This window comes from Plodia interpunctella, chromosome 2 (genome assembly GCF_027563975.2).
Source record: "Plodia interpunctella isolate USDA-ARS_2022_Savannah chromosome 2, ilPloInte3.2, whole genome shotgun sequence".
In the NCBI taxonomy this organism is placed as follows: Eukaryota; Metazoa; Arthropoda; class Insecta; order Lepidoptera; family Pyralidae; genus Plodia; species Plodia interpunctella.
The window spans coordinates 4100367-4118654 of NC_071295.1; the positions used below are offsets into that span (position 1 = coordinate 4100367).

Genomic DNA, 18288 nt, shown 5'->3' on the forward strand with positions numbered 1-18288 from the left:
TTTAACGGCTTCAAACTGTGCCACCGTTTTAAGATGTTACGCAAACCTGAGGACAGACTAAAATGTCCAGCAACAAAATACTCATTTAGTTCATTAGTAGTTACTTTTTGCTGTTCCGTAGGTAGCGAGAGATGCCGTCAAAAGTTAATGTTCGGCTGTTTGCCAGAAATACGAATTTACGATTGTAAGAAACATGTAACTCACTGGATCAAAATTAATAATCAATATTTCTCTATCTCGTTTTATGCACCCTATTTAAATGCAGAGTGGTTTGAAGAAGTTTAGAAATACAATAAATAATAATATTTATCAGCTTAAATACTATATTTTAGTTATGAAACATTTAAAATCAGTATTTAAGATGTTTTTTATGTGACCTCATTAGGAAAACTTACTAGGTACGAATAAAGTTGATATAGTGGTAATGGTTTGTTTTAGTTTTTTGAAATAGAATCTATGATATTTATTTTATTATTATTAAAGGACTATTGCACGATACTTTTACTACTACATCGACATAGTCGAACAATCTAGTCTAGACGACGCGAGTTAAATTATACATACGGCCGCATCGTCCAGTTTATAATTATGCAGGATATTCGTATCAGTAGATTGGAGAGCAACGGTAAACGTTGGGTAACCTTGAAATGAAAATGTGATCAGGAAATCAATAAACATGCAAATTAATGGTGTGTCGGCGGTGCCAACTGAACGCATCCATCCTATATTCAAATAGAAGAGTTTATCTGTTTATCATCCATTTGATATTATATTTGCGAAAGTAACCATGTCTGTGCGTTCGTTGATTAGGTTAAATCACTCTAAACTGCTGCACATTTTTTCAAAAGAAAAAAATATATTTGTAATTATCTACGAACTAGTTATTTCTTCTGGAAGTGAGGGGAGGTGGTAGCATAGACGCCATAGCCATATCTTGCCACATCTTCAGTTTGGGTACAAAGTTCAATCAACTCACGTGTGTCCTTTTTGCAAAATACAAGAGATATGGACATAATGGAGACATTTTTTATTTTTATACTACTCAGCAAGCAAACGGGCGTCGGCAGAAGATGAGGCCGACTGGTGACCAAGGTTTGGACACAGAAACCGAGGAAATCGGGTTATATACATGACTTCGAGTTATCAAAATAGTTGAATGTTATGAACTTCAATTTGTTCAAATCAAATCCATATAATATTAACAGTTAAGAAACCGGACAATAACTTAAAACACCATCTAGCTTATACAACAAGCGTGATCATTTATTCATAATTGTTATGTTACGGTCTTTATGGTATGTTGATAGAAAAATACTGTTATGTGTAGGTGGAAGATTATACCAGAAGATAAGGACGATTGATTAATAATCAGGCTCACATAAAACTGATTCGTGTAAAGAACTGTTAAACCCATTCTATATTTATTTGTTTTTTTTATCATTTTATATATTAATAGCAATCATTGCGTGTGCTTAGTCTCAAAAATGGCATAAACCAACAGCTTGCCTCACAAAGCCCGTACATATAACATTAGGATAAGATAAAATTCTATTCAAGAAATGTCACGCCTTGACACACATTAAGTAGTGGTATTGAATACATACCACATATATAAATATAGGTATCAATTTGGGGTGATGTATTTGTTATACAGTGGCTTGTCAATTGAAATGTAACACAGAATAGAGCGGATAAAGATATTCCAACATCAAATTTACTGCAGGTCACATGGTCGATGATAGAGGCCTGTGGTCAGCAGTGGATACAAAAGATGATAATGATCAGGTGGGTGGTGAGAGGATGATAATTGATTTTACCATGAGATCAGCTTGTCATTGATACGGGCGGTGATAGCGCCTGTCTGCTCGCCAGTTGATGAGAGCATATGGTTGATGTTACCGTGTGAGGTGAGCCTGGCGTTGATGCGAGCGGTGATAGCCCGCGCCACCTCCACGGAGTCCGGCGCGCGCTGCTGATGCAGCCGGAGCCGGTCGAACAAGCAGTCCACCGCTGATTCGTCCGCCATGCGATATGCTGCTAAAAACCAAAACTACGTTGAGGTATAAGCGCACAACCACAATACATATTTAAATGTTTTCTGTAATGGTAGGTTAAGTAAATAACAGTAATCTCGAACTCTATCAATTCGTATTGAAGTGTGAATGTCTAAATGTGAGTTAATTTTTTTTTATTAACGCATCGGGATGAATGAACGTAAACATTTTTCGCCTACCGAAAGTTGTGTAAAAGTGCCCACACACTACGTTTTTCGATTCAAAGTTATTTTTTTGTATTTATTTAATGTAAGGCAAAAAAACGCAATGCAATTAAGTTTAGGCTGCAGCTTTTATCAAATTTTGTTTATATTGCGTAGTAAGCATATTTCGAGAAATCAGTATTTACTTATGAACTATGATTAAAATGATTAAGAATATCTATATACGCATATCTATTTTATTTAAAAAAATTACATTACCAACTTTAAAACAAATAACAAATGTTTTACATATATTGATGTTTTGCTTTGGCAAATATATTTTTGGCAAGACTTGATAATTTTGCTTTTAGTTTTATCACACAAAAATCGATATGCAAAAGTTATACCTGTTTTATATTTGATAAGGAAGGGCAATGAACTCTGTACCTACTTCGAATGTTTACAAGACATATGTGACTATGATGTAAATAAATTCTAATAAGTTCTTAGTATGCAAATTATTTCCACAGCCTTAACCATGTATTGAGATTAGCGACCTAGAATGAAAATGCAATGGGTAAGATTAAACTTAGTATAACCCAGAATAAATCAGAAAATATATGCTAAAAACAACGTGTTTGCATTGACACTGAGACCGGTCGTCGTCGTTTGTGGAACTGAGAATACTTGACCAATAGGTATTTGACGTATTAGACATTTAACGTACGTGTTTTGTGGTCCTGCCTCTTCCAGGTAAATTGTAACAAATGTTGATTTGTTGTCGTTAAATAGTGTTGTATGCGAGTGTCTATTATACGCGGTGGCAATGCGCGGCGGCCGAAACCCGACTGCTCCCGATGAAAGGAAAAGCGAGGGAGCGCGGGGGAGGGCGGCACGTCGGGAAATTGGCGCTCTATTACAAAACAATCTAATATCAACTAATATATGTTGACGCGGTAGATAGGCGTAAAAGTCTATATTAGATGCCTTTAGGTGACTTGATAATATGCCACCAGTGTTAGCAATTAACACACGCGAAAGGAAAAAAAAATAACGTATGAAACATTACTTAATATAAGACTGACTTCAATTTTAAATTGTTTAGTTACATATCACACATGCTTTTTTAACTCTAAGAAAATAATAATGAAATCATCTGGAATCGAGTGGAATTGAACCTGTGTATCCAGGACAGTTCTGGAATCGAGTGGAATTCAATGTGTATCCGGGACAGTGATCCTAACCACCCTATATGGTGACCATGCTCGTTTAGCCGAATTAAATCTCTTTACGTCTTGCGCCGACGACGTACAATATTTTCATTTAATATATTATTCGTATATTATTAAGTATATTACATTATATTATATTTTAAATATAAAAGTACTATATTTATTTTATAATTTTATTTGTGTAGTACCTATTAAATACAACTTGAAATATCCGCAACATGCTTCGTCAAATACTTTATTAATCTAACAGGCCACCCCGCATCATACTCTGGCTCAAAAGTTCCCATTATATTGGCTGTATTGCCACGCTGTATGTCGATTATATTTACCTTAACACTCTAATAAAAATACTGTACTCTTGACACCTCAATTCTTTTCATGAGACTAATAATAGTCATTTTAATTATTGGTATTTTTTAAATCTCATCCTATTTTTGGCAGTCAGTTGTATAAATGAAATCGACGGAAAACACATTATCAAACTTACATTTTTTTTTTGGTTTTTTTAGTTCTTCGGTAGTTTGGGCAGAAGAGTCAGTCGCTGCTATAACTGAAAAAAAGAGGATGATTTGACTTAAAAGCCAATAAACAGTCATAAGACTAATGGCTTAAATTCTTTCTCTTATTTTATGAAGAAATTTGGTTACTTATATGTAATAAATTTCCGCTAGTAACATTATAGAGATAAAAACCACATGCAGTGTGCAAAATTTAATCTAGATTGGTTAATTCGTTTTTGAGTTTTTCGTCTCTTCCATTCTCGCGGATTCCAAGTTTCATTTGCGGCTATGACGCCGTGAAGCTTGGATTTATCGTAATCAATAAACCTTAAAACGTTTTAGATTCGGCTGTGATTTTACAGTCAGATCGGCCTGATTGAGGGGAACGTGTGATTTTTGTCCTTTTGTCGTCTCGTGCGATATATCCACTTGACGATAAGGAGCATCCATATACTAGAGCGGGAAACACATGCCGAGTAGTCATTCAAAGAAAATAAAGAACATGAAGAAAAAAATGGTTGATGAATAAACGCACCTGACATTTTCCTTATAGAGTTTTAGAGACATTAATAATCTCTTCATATTATTGTTTCACGATTCCCATTTCAGAAAATATATGAAAAAATATATCAACCCTATTATTTTGCATTGAAAATATTACAAGTATTTATTCCAGATTTAATAGTAAATAATCAACTTTTTGAGACACACTGACTGACGCACTTATTTGTCAATTTGACTTTCAGTCATTTAAAGTCATAAGAGCCAGTACTCATTAAAAAGTTTATTCACAAAATTGTAGAAATCATAGATACATAATATATCTTACTCCAGCTAACCAACATTATTTTCTTTCATTCCCTTATTACTTCTGGTTTTCCTTTATTCCACTAATATTGAAGATTTGGATGTGAGTGTAAAATTATATCAACTAGATTAATTTTGATGAAATTTAGCACATAGGTAGAATTTGATACATACGAAATTTAAAACGTAGGGTATATTTTATCTCCACTCGAACCCACTCTTAACTACAAATTTTCAACCAAACGGGTTGACTAGACCTACATGTAATACTTTCTCATTTATAATATTATAGTTATAAAATAAAGAATATAGACAGATTTATTTGGAGATATTTTACAATATTATCTTTATACAATACAAATGATAGTTCACCAGAACCAAACTGGCTCCCCTGCAGCATCATCTTATCATTAATTGCATTACGTATGTGTACTGTAAGTATTGCCTATATGTAGTATGTGTGACTTAATTCTATTTATAACAACATACAGCTCAGGTTTTAGGTTACCATGATGCTAGACTTCCACGGGCACCATAGTAAAAAAAATATTATTAAGTGTTCATAGAAATAAAAAAAGTTTGATAAGAAATAACGATAGGATAAAGATATTTATAATGATAGTATTTAGGATAGACTTCACTGGAATGAATTTGTGGAAAATTCAAAGGCTGTGACCTACTGATAGGTAGTACCTATTATTTAAATGCATTTTAAGGTGTGAGTGAACACGGTAATCTTTAGGTGGAAATGTCAATGAGAGATAGGTAGCAAATGTCGGGCGATTGAGATCTAGAGTAGCCTTGAGTAGTTTGTTCACGGCAATACGTTAGTTGGTAGTTAACTTTTAAATGTCAATATAGTTATATACTTACTATGTGCCATACTTATTTTATCTTGGGTGATAGTATGTATTTTCATGATAAGTATTACTAGTAATTCATTATGGCATTAATGTATCAACACATCTAATTTAAAATAGACATTTTTATTTCTTCCACCACTACCACTTTTTTCATATAGTTGAGTCAGTAATAACAAAAATAACACTTTATTCTGTTGGTTAATCATGTTTTTTCATATCTGAATGTTTTTACAGGTTTAAATGTTTGCCCCATCCGAGGCTCTATTACACAAATTCTTAAAAATGTACCGTGGTTGCCACCACGGTACATTTTTAAGAATTAAAGAGAACGATGTTGAATCATATTTTCGATAGAGTTTGTGTTTGTTATTAATATTGTATGACCAATGAAAAAGACAATGTAATGTTTATATTACGAGATCAATAAAAGCAGCATTTCTCTCGAATCATTTTATTGTAGTGTTAAAACGTTCGTGAGTTTTCTCGTGGAAAGTACACTTTAACAATGCAAATCACTAATACATGTGTTAATTTCAACATTGCTTTAGTTTTATTAAATGTGATGCAATATTTCAATGCCGCTATGACAAGGCCCCTGGAATCTGAAGCCAACAAATCAGAGGTATTTCATGTTTACATGATGAAATTAAACTAGGTTTTACCCGCCATGTTTTGCTATTGAATCAGGATAATACTGATTTATTTTCACAAAGTTACCTAATCAGATCGAAGCGTTTGAAGTAAAATAGATTAAAAAATATATAGCGTAAAATTATTACGATTAAACATCGTAATAATTACAACATATTCTGTAAACCACAAGTTTCGTCGATTTTATGTGCTAGTAGCAATAATCCAGCACAAATGTATATTTCAGATCCTTTTTTTTATTTGTCTACTACCTATGTCATAAATTTCGTGTTTTAGATAACCATTGAAGATAATAAGAATATGACTACAATTTACAATGAAATATATAATATAACTTCGGAAATAATACATAGAGATTTCAGCAAAACAACTGGCAAACTTCGGACCAAACGACAGGCCGGAGGAGTGGGTAAGTACTCGTGAAAGTTGCAGGAAATTTAACATCCTATTTTTACCAGCTTTTATATAACTTGCGATGTATCATTGAACTCGGAATGTAATTTTAAAGTAGATATCTTGTATGCTTAGTTGGGATGCATTGTACATTATTATGACAAGCATAACCCGATGGTGCACCCAGGAACGGCTTAAGGAACTCCTCAGCGATTTACTGCACAGACATGATTTTTTTGTCTCTCTCTGAAAACAATAAAAGCTTGTGTCAAAAATGTCATTTATGTACTATGGGTTTTGTTCAACGCTGCTACATTCATTGCACATGCTGTACCTAAATCCATATTTGCCGAACTATATTGTGGTTCACGTACATTGCTGGTTTTTCCTTGCGGTAAAAAAGCTCACATAGAAACTACGCAATGTACATTCATTTGTGTCTGAGTTCGGCGATAGTTTATATAGGTATAGGCGGCATAGAACATTGTAAAAGCCAGGCGAGGTTTGGAATTCAACAGATATTTTTTACTTGCGAAAAAAGAAATAGTTGACATCGAAAAATGTACTTATTTATTTCTATTTATTTTATTTATTTCAGGTAAATTTGGAGAAGCTACGAAGATGGGTCAATTAAAGCTTCTTGTTTTGTTCCTACAAATGTGGGCTAACATGTGGAGGGATGTCTATGTGGGCGGCGCGCACCCCCTGCACCCCGATGTTCCCAAGCCTGTGGTCGTCATGTTGAAGCGGAGAATTGGAGAGTTCATATTCCCTAAAGAAAAAGATGAAGACAATAAATAGCTACTCTTTAAATATATGGAGACTAGAATAAAATAAATAAATAGTTTCTTTTTTCATAATGATCATTGTTTTATTAAATATCATACATAGCCAAAAAATCCTAATTTATTAATTCATTATAAACCGTGAGGATTCATGGTAATTAAATAATCTATTGGGAGAACTATGATTACGTTATATTTCGAAGACAAAGAAAAGCAAAAAAAATTTTTTTTTGAATGTAATAAAATAATAAAATGTTAAAGCATAATATTTTAAATAATAAAATGCACTATTTTCTTCTGATGTTACGATGCCTATTCAAGTATCAAGGCATGTCAGTGACTTTCTTTCTTTTATTGTGGGCGGGCGTATAGTTCTTCACATGGTATATAAGAGCTGTCAATTCGATCTCCGCGCTTATTATACACATATAGTCATCAATGCTTCCAATGAAGGTACGAAGCCTCCAAGCTCCTAAAAACTAGTTTAAAAATGTGTTTGTGCGTGATCAGTGTGTATATCGTTTTGAATATCCGTGCTAATAAAACATTTATTTCGTGTGTTATAAAATCGTCATGTGGATTTTTAATGTGCCGTGTCTTACATAATGGATGAATTAAATAGTACCTAGTACCTGTAATGTATAGAATAACGTTTATCTGACGGAGTATAAAATGAAAAGTGATTTTATCTCCTGTTGTAAAAATCGTTTCCACGGATGCTTAGAAATTAGACGTACGCAAGCACTTTTTCACGTCAAATGATATATTATATAGTAATTTTTCAAAAAGCTACATACTACAGGCATTCCGAAACGATCACTGTTGAGAAAAAATGCCGAAACAAAACTTCCTTATAATGTCCGAAGAGCTTACCATTATTGTTTGTTTTTTTTCTAATATTTTACTTTATAGAACTAATTTTCATCAGAGTGATGTATGCCATCTACCTAGTAATCGGTGATGTGAACACGTAAAAAAAAACGTAGTAGTAGCGAATATAATGTATATGATAGGAAAACTATCCCTGCCCTACATAAGTAGGCTTTACACAATACAATGTAGTAGGGGAATAAATTTTATTAGTTATCTTAACTAGCTGTTGCCCGCAGTTCCGCCCGCCGTAGCTTATATATTTGACATCGCGTCATTAACTATATTTATTCCAAATTTCATTATATAATCGACTAAGCTGTTTAGTTGTGAAAGCGTACATAGACAGAATTTCGCATTTATTTAGTATGAATATTATAAATGCAATGAAAATGGAAGTATTAGAAGAAAAAAACCTTATGTATTTGGTTAAAGCAAAGCATATTTTAGTGTACGAGTCATAAGCCCTAAAATTGATTTGAGTATAAGAATTCAAATGGTATACTTAGGTAATAAAAATATTATTTAAAATCTAGTTAGGTCTGTAACATATAATGCCAATGAACTTAAAAAGAAAAATGTCAAAATAAAAGTGAAAATGTTTTAAAAACTTTCAATGTATTAAAATCCTATTGTGATCCAGGTGCTGGTGACTTTAGTGTGCTGTGTCCTGGCGGCGCGCGCCGGCACCGCAGGCTCCAGTGTAGCCTGGCCTGGCGGGAGGGCTTCTCGGCAACTGCTGGCCTTCACACCACCCCACACTAAGACCACAGCCTTCTCAACCACACAATACATAAATTCTGTGAGTAATATTTCTTGTCAATCCATGGACGTTTTCCTAATTATTCCTACAAATGGCAGTCCAATGTATGTCTGATATACTTACCCTGATTCTCTTTATTGCGTAGTACATCATAATAAAATTTTTATATGGTTTTCGGCATGTTTAGTTCAGCCTTAAGTATTATCGTTGATTTATAATTCATTATCAATTTCATCATGCTCTTGTCCTTTTTAAAAATTATTTGTTACGGCTAAAATTCGAAGTGTTGCTAAATTTAGGAACCTATAGCCGGTGTCAGTTAGCTATTCTCAGATGTTTATTACATCTGAGAGTACAACATAAATAAATAAAATGTGTGCCCTTATGATTCATTTAATATAATTGTTCATTTAAATATTTAAATAGAAGTAATAATATAGAAAATTAATATTTTTCAGGTACCCTTCTCAACGCTGTCAGGATACCACCCTCAACTCGTGTACCAGCCACAGCTTAGTCAATTTAGTCCTTTTCAACCTGCCTATTATCCGATAACAGGAGGATCGTTTTACCCAGACGGAGGCACTTTCTTTGCTGACGGTTCATATTTACCTCCCGGTGCGTCTCTTTTCCCATCTGGTGGAGCACTAATCCCCGGAGGAGGTTCATATTATCCACCTGGAGGTATCTTATACCCAACAGCCCCAGCTGCCCCCATAACACCTGAACAACCCTTGTCAGACCTACCAAGTTTCCCGTCTCAACCTTCAGGAGATTCTGACACCGCGGTCGTCGATTCGGCAGAATTCCCACCAGAAAAGGATGATTCTAACCAGAATACGAAGCCACAATCGCCACCACAGTCAATCCTCCCAGGATTGCCTCCTCAAGGTTCCATTCCACCACCGACCGAGCAACCTCAACAGGATAACACCGGAGTATCATATCCACAAGCCCCGCAGCAGCCACCCTTTCCTCAAATTCCTCAATATCCACAAGAACCACAATTCCCGCAAGGCTCTTACCCACAATTCCCACAGTTTCCATCGCAGATTTTCCCCCAACCCACTCCTTCCCCGCCGACCAGCTTCCCGTCGGCGGATAACAGTGATAAGGGTGTTGATGATGAAGACTCTATATCTGTAGATGCTGCATAATTTTTATATAACATTTTTTATCCGTTAGTTCCTTAAGTTTAACTACTACTTATTTAGTTTAATATTATTTTCAGTATTCAATAAATAAATAAGTTCCAAAACGTATGTATGTAATTATGAGTCGTCTTCATAATATTATTCTAAGTCGAATTCGTCCGTCCGTACAACAACGGGTGTTGTGGTAGGATTTGATCAAACAATTTATTTATTTTATTATGTGAGCTTTATGTATTGTTATATGCATTTTGTGAGGAAAGGTTAAGAGTAGGAACATTTGAAAAACTTGTTCACTGAATTAAAATTTACAAGCCTTATCTAAAACTGCGACGAAGAAATGAATAACAATATACCTAACAAAGGAAAAGATACATGTTAATAATATTTTATTTATTATTAATTTAGATTGTATAAAAGCACTTAAAGTAAAAATTATTTTACGTTTTTGAGCACTGTAATGTGTCGTACATTTAAGTGATGACCAGGCAAGCTAGCTTTTAAGGTACATAAGTATTAAACTAATGATTTTATTTTTAATTCAATTTAATACAAAAGATATTTATATAAACCCATATAATTTAATATCTTGCTTGATATATTTGATTTTGATTTTCGATAAAGAATTGTTCAAATGTCTCCATTACGATTTAAATATGCTTCAGTGGCGCTTTCGGTGGCTGCACCGGTGACGTTCCTCTATTTTTGGGCCACACCAATTTTATTTTGCACTATTTTATTTGTAATTTTTTACTAAAAAAATTTATCAAGCACTAAAAAGTACAATGGAAAATATTGACACGTAAATAAGAAAAACAATTTGATTTTTACATATATAAAGATTTTTTTGGATGATAAAATTCGAATTCAAAACGAGCTAACAACCCAAATGCTATATGAATGTAAAACTCATGTATTTCAACCTTTTTAATAGTATTTAACATTAGTACATGTGCCTGGCCTTGGCAGTAGTACATGGGTACTCGACCCCTGAAGAAAACGTATTGCATCGGGACGAAAATTTTCATCACCACACACTGGAGCTCAACCTGCTGAGTATGTCTATCCTCAAGTAACTGAAAATAAAATATTTGTTCATATTTCGAGTGAATCAAGGGCTAAAGCCATATATATATTGGGAATTTTATTTTTGATGTCCTGGGAGAAGTTATTAGTTGTCTTACCATAAGGACAGATAGGGTAAGGGTTTGAAGAAATTTCCCAGTAGTTCGATTGTATACATATAAATACTAGTAAATATTACTCTTTACTCTGTAGGAGTATTTCTTTTTGTTATCGAGTATAGGTATTATTGCTAACACTGTTGTCGAATGTTAAATACTGGGAACGGAATAAATAAGCATCAGATCAACTTACATAGACGTAATGGGAGTACTTCGCTTCACGCCATGTTCTTACAGTCATGTTTGTCCTTTTCCTCAAAAAACTTGGGCTTATCATATCACTAGTACAATGACCAAATTTGTAGATAGAATGTAGATATGCTTAAATAAAATAAAACAATACACATTAATTAAATACATCAAGATATAAAATCTCCGATACAATTCTTGTGAAATGTTTCTTACTTCTGGGTGCCCTCTCAGCTTTCTTTGGCATTGGGATGCCCAAGCGACTGGCTTGCATGGCATACATAGCCGTATTAGCAGGAACAGCTCGCCAACCGTCTCCGACCAGTACTTGAATGAAAGAAAATGAGATTCTCATCGGTACGCTACAACAAACACTCACAGAGCTGACTTCGGATGCTCCAATTACTCACCGAAAGAACAAAGTAAACCTGTTACTATCAATATGTTCATTATTATTTTACACGGTCAGTATCCTTTTTTTCCTCTGTTTTCTTTCAGTCTGTTGGCAGATTTCTTTAGAATAAAGCAGCTCCTTTTTACTATTAGTACTTCATTTATAATTTTCTCATGTATTATATTTAGAGTATATAAATTTGTGAATAATAAATTTTATCAGTATTGCAGATTGCTGTCAAGTTAGCAATGTTTGGTGAAAAAAGTAAAGATGAATTTCCACGTTCTTATATACACGTAATCTAAGTTTGTTTGTTCAAGAATGTTGTCTTCATAACAACATTTAGACTCAATCAAACTAAATATTTATTGACTTGAATTTCATTCCGAATAATTTCAGCTAACTTTGTTTTGTAAACTATCGTAGAGTATAACATTCTACAACCATTAGTACAATCAATAAAGTGGTTCAGTTTGCACATTTTGAATATTTCCACAGAAATTGTCGACAATACAACTTTTATTTCATACATACTACAGAATTCAGGGGTAAGTAAGATTTATTACCATATTGTATCACATAGCTCTACAGGTTTATTAGTATGTTTAAAGTGACAAAATCAACGTGAATACAGGCCTTTTAGGATAAAAAAGATGGATTCTATACTGAAATATACCCATTTGAGTTGTTCCTTGACTAGTTCTAGTAGCTTCATTCCGATGATGAATAAATAAAAATTAAATATTGTCGAAAAGGGAAAAAAATAAATAAAATTTTAAATGTTTTCATATTTAATTATTATTTCAATTAAACGGTTATAATTATTTTACTTATTAATAATATTATATTATTTGAATTAATAAATAACCTTTCATAAATTGACATTTCATAAATTTATGCGATAATCTTACAAGCGCGTTGGCGAACAATTTGAGAAGTCACAATATTTTATTGTAATTAATTAGTGTAGTTTATAAACCACAAGTTTATTACTAGGTAAAATTAAGTAAATGCGATAATATAATAATATGATGTAACTATAATCTATTAAACAGCAGCAATTAAAGTGACTGCTGTTCATATGGGTGACATTATCCTGATAACTCGGACAACTCATAGATACTTAAATAACTAGAACAGCGTGTACTTTTCCCAAATATTTATTAGGTATTTTTTAAAATTAGTATACCATTACGTAAATTTCAATCTTATATTAAATATTTCAACTTAAGTTAATTATATTTATGTAATTGTGCCAAAAACGAAGTAACTTTTGTAAATATTATATACAGGTACAGTCACCCACTACTAATGCTTAACACAGATTTTCTTGAAGAATTCTGAGAAAATTCCGGTTTTATTACAGCAATCCATAAATTTCTAGTAGATGGATCACAAATTACGAAATAAACAAACAAAACAAATCCTTGAACTGTAGAAGTCAAACAAAATAAATATGACCAAACAAAGTTGCTAGAAAACGAAAAGATTCCAAATATCCATGTTAAACCTAAAAGAAAGAAAAGGATTATGGACACTCTAAGCTGAGCCCAAATCAAAGTTTTGTCAGGTATCCTCATATCGGGACATTGCGCTATCGCTCTTATGACCAGTACAAATAAAATAACATTAACAAATAATATGACGCAAATTGGGATTAAAATTCCTATCACAAAATAGGTTCCGTTCGGATAACATATCTGATGGTCTATTGATGGATTCGGTACATAGTTTTCATGATTTAATATTAAAGTAATTAAAACGGGAATGAACGGGACACCCCAACCGAGAATTGTAAATTTGACCATGAAACGCGATGGTCGGGAAACCCCCAAAACGCGCACATAGCGAACAAATTGAAGAGTAGCCGTGATCAACATCCACATAAAATTTGCTAATAAAGAATAATGTAGCAAAGCGCCCAAAACGATACAAACTGTCCTCATGTGAGAAACAACAATATGTTTTCCATCGTATTCCATAAAAATAGTATTGTCAAGATTAAACACAATCATCAGTACTAAAGGTAAAGCTATAGCCGTCGAAAGTTGTAACAATACTTTTGTACCTGCCTTTTTTCTCCAAACATCAAATACTATTGCTGTCACCCATATACCCATAACGCCTGATAGTGACAAAAAACTACCAACTAAAGTAATCGTATTTAAAACTTCTGCATGCTTTATATCAGCAGGCGTTCTATCATCAGAATAATTATTTCTTAGGTCAATGAGTTGCCCAAAATGGGTTAAGTGATAACATTTGCATAAAGTTAGGTTGTTAGACATTTTTAGAGAATAACAACCTCGCGTTGCCCAATGTCCCGGAATCCTACCTACAATGTTCGAATTCTGAAAATCCCAAAAACTACAAAACTTAATAGAATCTGTATTATTTATGCTTCTGAATATAAGTGGTATTGGATTTTCTAAATTCGATACGTACCCCGGTACGGAGATCTCAATTATACGACTGTCGATTACATGGTTCGTTTTTTTTAATTCTTGAAATACTACATCATTGTGGTAAACATTTATTATTATATGTAAATTATTATCTTCGTCTTTACTATGATTCGAAACTCTTATTAAATTCAATAATACATCATCGGGCAACCATGCAGCAATTTCTAAATTATCCATTGATAAAATATCTTCTATTCTATCACTTGCGTATAATGGTAAAATTTCCATATCTGTAAATTTGTCTGAGAAACCTGTTCTTAATATAGCTAAACCTGTTATATTGTTATATATTGGATAAGATATTTGAATAACAAATTGATCTTTGACAGCCAATTTATGAGATGATTGAGGTGGTAGGGTATTATTTAAAACTATCTTTGCCGCAAGTAGTTCAATTATATTTTGAACAGATTCAAGTAAAAAGTTACTAGAGTTAAGAGTTTGCGCTAAATTTAAAGATCCACTGTCAACATCTAGTACTCTGTCCATAACCCAGGCTATGTTTTCAATGTCACCCATATCTATTGTTGATTGATTATATTGAGCTACTTTACATATATATTGTAAAGACATTGATAAATAATATATATCTGCAGGAATCATTATGTCAGTATCACTTAAGACAAAATTAAGGCCATCAATTAAAAAACGAGAGGTTGTGTTATCACATGTTTCCCCTTTGACAAATTCATAAAGAAATGTAGTTATTATGGATGGTTTGTAGTTTTTATTGCATTTCCCTTCTACCTCTCCCCAAACGCTCCCTGAAAGATACGACCCTTTACATAATCTTTTAACAGGAAGTTCATTTTTTTGTAAACAAAATTGAGTAGGTGTGGCAATATGGCCGATTGGAGTTAGCTCCCAATCTAGTGTTATGTAATCAGAAGAATTTGTTGGCAGACAATACGTAGAACTTGATATATTAATTAATGTGTAGTTATAGTTTGGAAATTCCAACTCAGCATTTTCTTTCAAAATAAGTAAGTTCATTTGTAAATTAAGTGCTTCATCACCATAAGTATCGTTTATAGCTACATGTAGATGTACAATTATATCAATAAATTGAACGTTATCAGTAATTTCCATAATAAGCGTATTCTCAGTTTTAAAAATGTTAGTTATATTTTCTGTCAATTGTTTTATGTCTGAAGAATCGACAATTGTTGTTGAGTTTGTTCTTAACATTAATGAGTAAACATGAACTTGACTACCCCGAGGATTTACAATTATTTTCTCTGTTGTAATTAGTGAAAAATTCTTGGTGTGCCCTTCACACCAATATTGAGCAGACATGTCGTTGACGAGATCTATGACATACACAAGTTTTTCCATTTTATCATCAGCATCCTGAACTAATAGATCAAAATGTGGAAAATCGTTAATTTTAATGATTGTTATAAATCCTTCCGCATTCGAAAAACACTGAATTCCATTATCATTATCATCATCTAACCATAATCCAGACGGATTATATACTGTTAAGAATAGTCTCTTTTCCATCTCGTTATACTCCAAGCTAAACTCTGTAGGCTCATATATCATTTCAGTTTCACATGCCATACACGATAACAAAGATAAAGTACTCAATAAAGTTAAAGTACCTGCGCTATTAATTACTCCCTCAAATAAATTTAAATTTGGTATAATAATTTGTGATGAATTAGGTAATATATTTGTGTTGTAATTATTAAGATTGGTATACCAACACCACGTATTATTGTTAAGACTGTCCATTTCCGCAATTTTTTTGAATATAAATCTTTTTAGGTTATCATCAATTGTATGTCCCATAGGTCTATTACATTTTGTATCCATAAATTGTGTGAATGTCAAACCAGGTTCAACGTCAGCTTTTTCGATTCCTAAACAAATTCCATCATCGGACATAAATCTGAATGCATGATAACCTTCTGGACATTTTGCTGGATATTGTAAATCATTTATGTAGAAGCATAATATGGGATACTCTTTTCCGCAATCATCTGTCACTAATTCTCTGCTATATATATCAAGTAACAGACAATTCTTCGAATTACGGGACCGTAACGGCAAATGTTCATGAATTTCAACATGACGACCCCAGTTATTTCCGGGTATATACCAGGTCAGAGGCTGAAAAGTTGACATCCGCTGCGCAGGTAACCAGAAAAAACGCGATGTGTTTGACAAAGCCAACGAATCCAGCAATGCGCTTATTTCCTTGTGGTTAAAGTCAGTTATAACCGATGCACCTCCACTTTCTAAACAAGGAAAATTCCAGGCAGATTTTTTATGAATTTGGTAGCAGTAACCATTGTTATCAGGAATTACATGAAATCCAGGTGGGCATAATGACAAGTCAAAATATTGAACGACTTTAGAACACAAGACTTCGTGGATAGCTGGTGTCCACTGCGAGCCTGTGCAGTTTCGGGTGACGATCTTCTCATCGTGGTAACAGATAGGATCTGACTCTACATTATTTGCTGGAAGACTTTTCTGCCAAGTAACGCTTAATCCGTTAAATGATACCTCTTTAGGACATTCCTGAAAAAGTACCCACAATTGATTTCAAATATTATAATTCAAAGTGTCAAGGTCCCTCAAGGCCTATACGTCCTATAGGTATAATGTCTTATTTCCAAAAAAAAATGAAAAATCTAAGTATTTATAATAAGGACTAATACTACAATTAATTCATCATTTAATTTTGTCAATGTTAATCAACGAGTAAACATGAACTTGACCACCGCGAGGATTTACAATTATTTTCTCTGTTGTAATTAGTGAAAAATTATTTGCGTGCCCTTCTTCACACCAATATTGAGCCGACATGTCATTGACGAGATCATAGTACATATACAAGTTTTTCCATTCTATCATCAGCATCCTGTGCTAATAGATCCTTATATTGATCTATTATCTATATTATATGATATATAAAATCGTTAATTTCAATTATTGTTGTAAATCCTTCCGCATTCGAAAAACACTGGACTCCATTATCGTTGTCATCATCCAGACGGATTATATGAATACTGTTAATAATAATCTCTTCTCCATCTCAACAACTATAAATAAAGGCGAAGTTTGTGAGAATGATGTTACTTCTTCACACTCAAACTGCTGGACCAGTTTTTATATAGCTATATTAAGATACCTCGTATTAACATATAGGGTACCTACTTTTAATACAGAAAGTACGCGATTTCCTTAGGATTTGATCAAATATGTGAATGGCGCTTTGTAAAGTAGATAGCGCTACGGTGCTATGCATAAAAACAATCATTATTTTTAAATAAATACATGGGTGCAGCTAGTACAACAATAAAACAGTGATTTTAATAATATTATCATCTTGATTACTTACTTGAATGCTTATGTTGATTGTTACGCTAAATATGGATATAAATTGAAATAGCTCGAGCCTATTCATAACTTCAGACAAATGACATATTGCTACGTTCGACACAACAGCGACTGTGATTTGAACGAACACATCGCGAATTACACATTTTTCCGATAACTCTACTCGTATAGGCACTGCCTGCAAATAATATCAACATATACATGTTGTTTATAATTTACACGAATATCGAAAGTAAAGTAAATAGGTTTATAACTTTTTTTTGTAGGTAGCTACAATATTTCTGACTGATAATCCAATTATCGACGAGAATACAAGCTCTGGATGCAGCTATGTACTCGTATATATTCACAATCAGCACAACATATCCAAATGACTTTTATTCCTTAGGTTTGAATCAAGATACAATTAATATAGGTACTCAGTTCGCTTGAGTTGAGTCTTACTTTTTTCCACAGTCCCAGAAAAGGCATATTTATTGAAACACTCGTGTCT

General features: G+C 33.2%; 4 protein-coding genes across 13 annotated transcripts in view; 2 read left to right on the top strand and 2 right to left on the bottom strand.

Annotated features, from left to right (window-relative positions):
• The window catches only part of LOC128674696 (cytosolic carboxypeptidase 1-like), a 55498-nt gene extending 50836 nt beyond the window's left edge, over positions 1-4662 (bottom strand). For 5 of the 10 annotated variants that reach the window (XM_053753572.2, XM_053753541.2, XM_053753548.2 and 2 more), the window contains exons 1-3: positions 4465-4661; positions 3917-3979; positions 1900-2037 (exon numbers count right to left, since the gene is read on the bottom strand). In XM_053753572.2, the coding sequence (XP_053609547.1) occupies positions 1900-2037; positions 3917-3979; positions 4465-4471 (208 nt within the window). In that variant the 5' untranslated portion in view covers positions 4472-4661. Of the gene's footprint in view, positions 1-1899; positions 2038-2924; positions 3034-3916; positions 3980-4464 lie in introns of those variants that run through there. The other 5 variants (XM_053753524.2, XM_053753582.2, XM_064436347.1 and 2 more) reach the window with 5 other exon arrangements.
• Positions 4663-6082: 1420 nt separating this feature from the next.
• LOC128678043 (uncharacterized) lies at positions 6083-7451 on the top strand. The gene is made up of 3 exons (XM_053759291.1): positions 6083-6221; positions 6527-6659; positions 7242-7451. Exons 1-3 carry the CDS (start codon positions 6105-6107, stop codon positions 7442-7444), a joined length of 453 nt encoding a protein of 150 aa, XP_053615266.1. The 5' UTR covers positions 6083-6104; the 3' UTR covers positions 7445-7451.
• Positions 7452-7789: 338 nt separating this feature from the next.
• On the top strand, positions 7790-12026 carry LOC128678832 (uncharacterized). Its single transcript, XM_053760665.2, has 3 exons — positions 7790-7881; positions 8942-9100; positions 9520-12026. The coding sequence occupies exons 1-3, from the start codon at positions 7867-7869 to the stop codon at positions 10216-10218; spliced, it is 873 nt and encodes a 290-aa protein (XP_053616640.1). The 5' UTR covers positions 7790-7866; the 3' UTR covers positions 10219-12026.
• A 19-nt stretch (positions 12027-12045) lies between these two features.
• LOC128678823 (uncharacterized) lies at positions 12046-18090 on the bottom strand. Its single transcript, XM_053760654.1, has 2 exons — positions 17797-18090; positions 12046-16973 (listed from the first exon to the last, which is right to left on the bottom strand). The coding sequence occupies exons 1-2, from the start codon at positions 17860-17862 to the stop codon at positions 13278-13280; spliced, it is 3762 nt and encodes a 1253-aa protein (XP_053616629.1). The 5' UTR covers positions 17863-18090; the 3' UTR covers positions 12046-13277.
• Positions 18091-18288: the final 198 nt, after the last annotated feature.

Excerpts from the sequence above, each read along its gene's own strand:
- LOC128678823 (XM_053760654.1), bottom strand. The coding sequence starts at position 17,862 with ATGAATAGGCTCGAGCTATTTCAATTTATATCCATATTTAGCGTAACA. Across the intron at positions 16,974-17,796 it reads CAATCAACATAAGCATTCAA|GAATGTCCTAAAGAGGTATC; the intron begins GTAAGTAATCAA and ends GTACTTTTTCAG.
- LOC128678832 (XM_053760665.2), top strand. Across the intron at positions 9,101-9,519 it reads CCACACAATACATAAATTCT|GTACCCTTCTCAACGCTGTC; the intron begins GTGAGTAATATT and ends AATATTTTTCAG.
- LOC128678043 (XM_053759291.1), top strand. The coding sequence starts at position 6,105 with ATGCAAATCACTAATACATGTGTTAATTTCAACATTGCTTTAGTTTTA. Across the intron at positions 6,222-6,526 it reads CTGAAGCCAACAAATCAGAG|ATAACCATTGAAGATAATAA; the intron begins GTATTTCATGTT and ends TTCGTGTTTTAG. Across the intron at positions 6,660-7,241 it reads ACGACAGGCCGGAGGAGTGG|GTAAATTTGGAGAAGCTACG; the intron begins GTAAGTACTCGT and ends TATTTATTTCAG.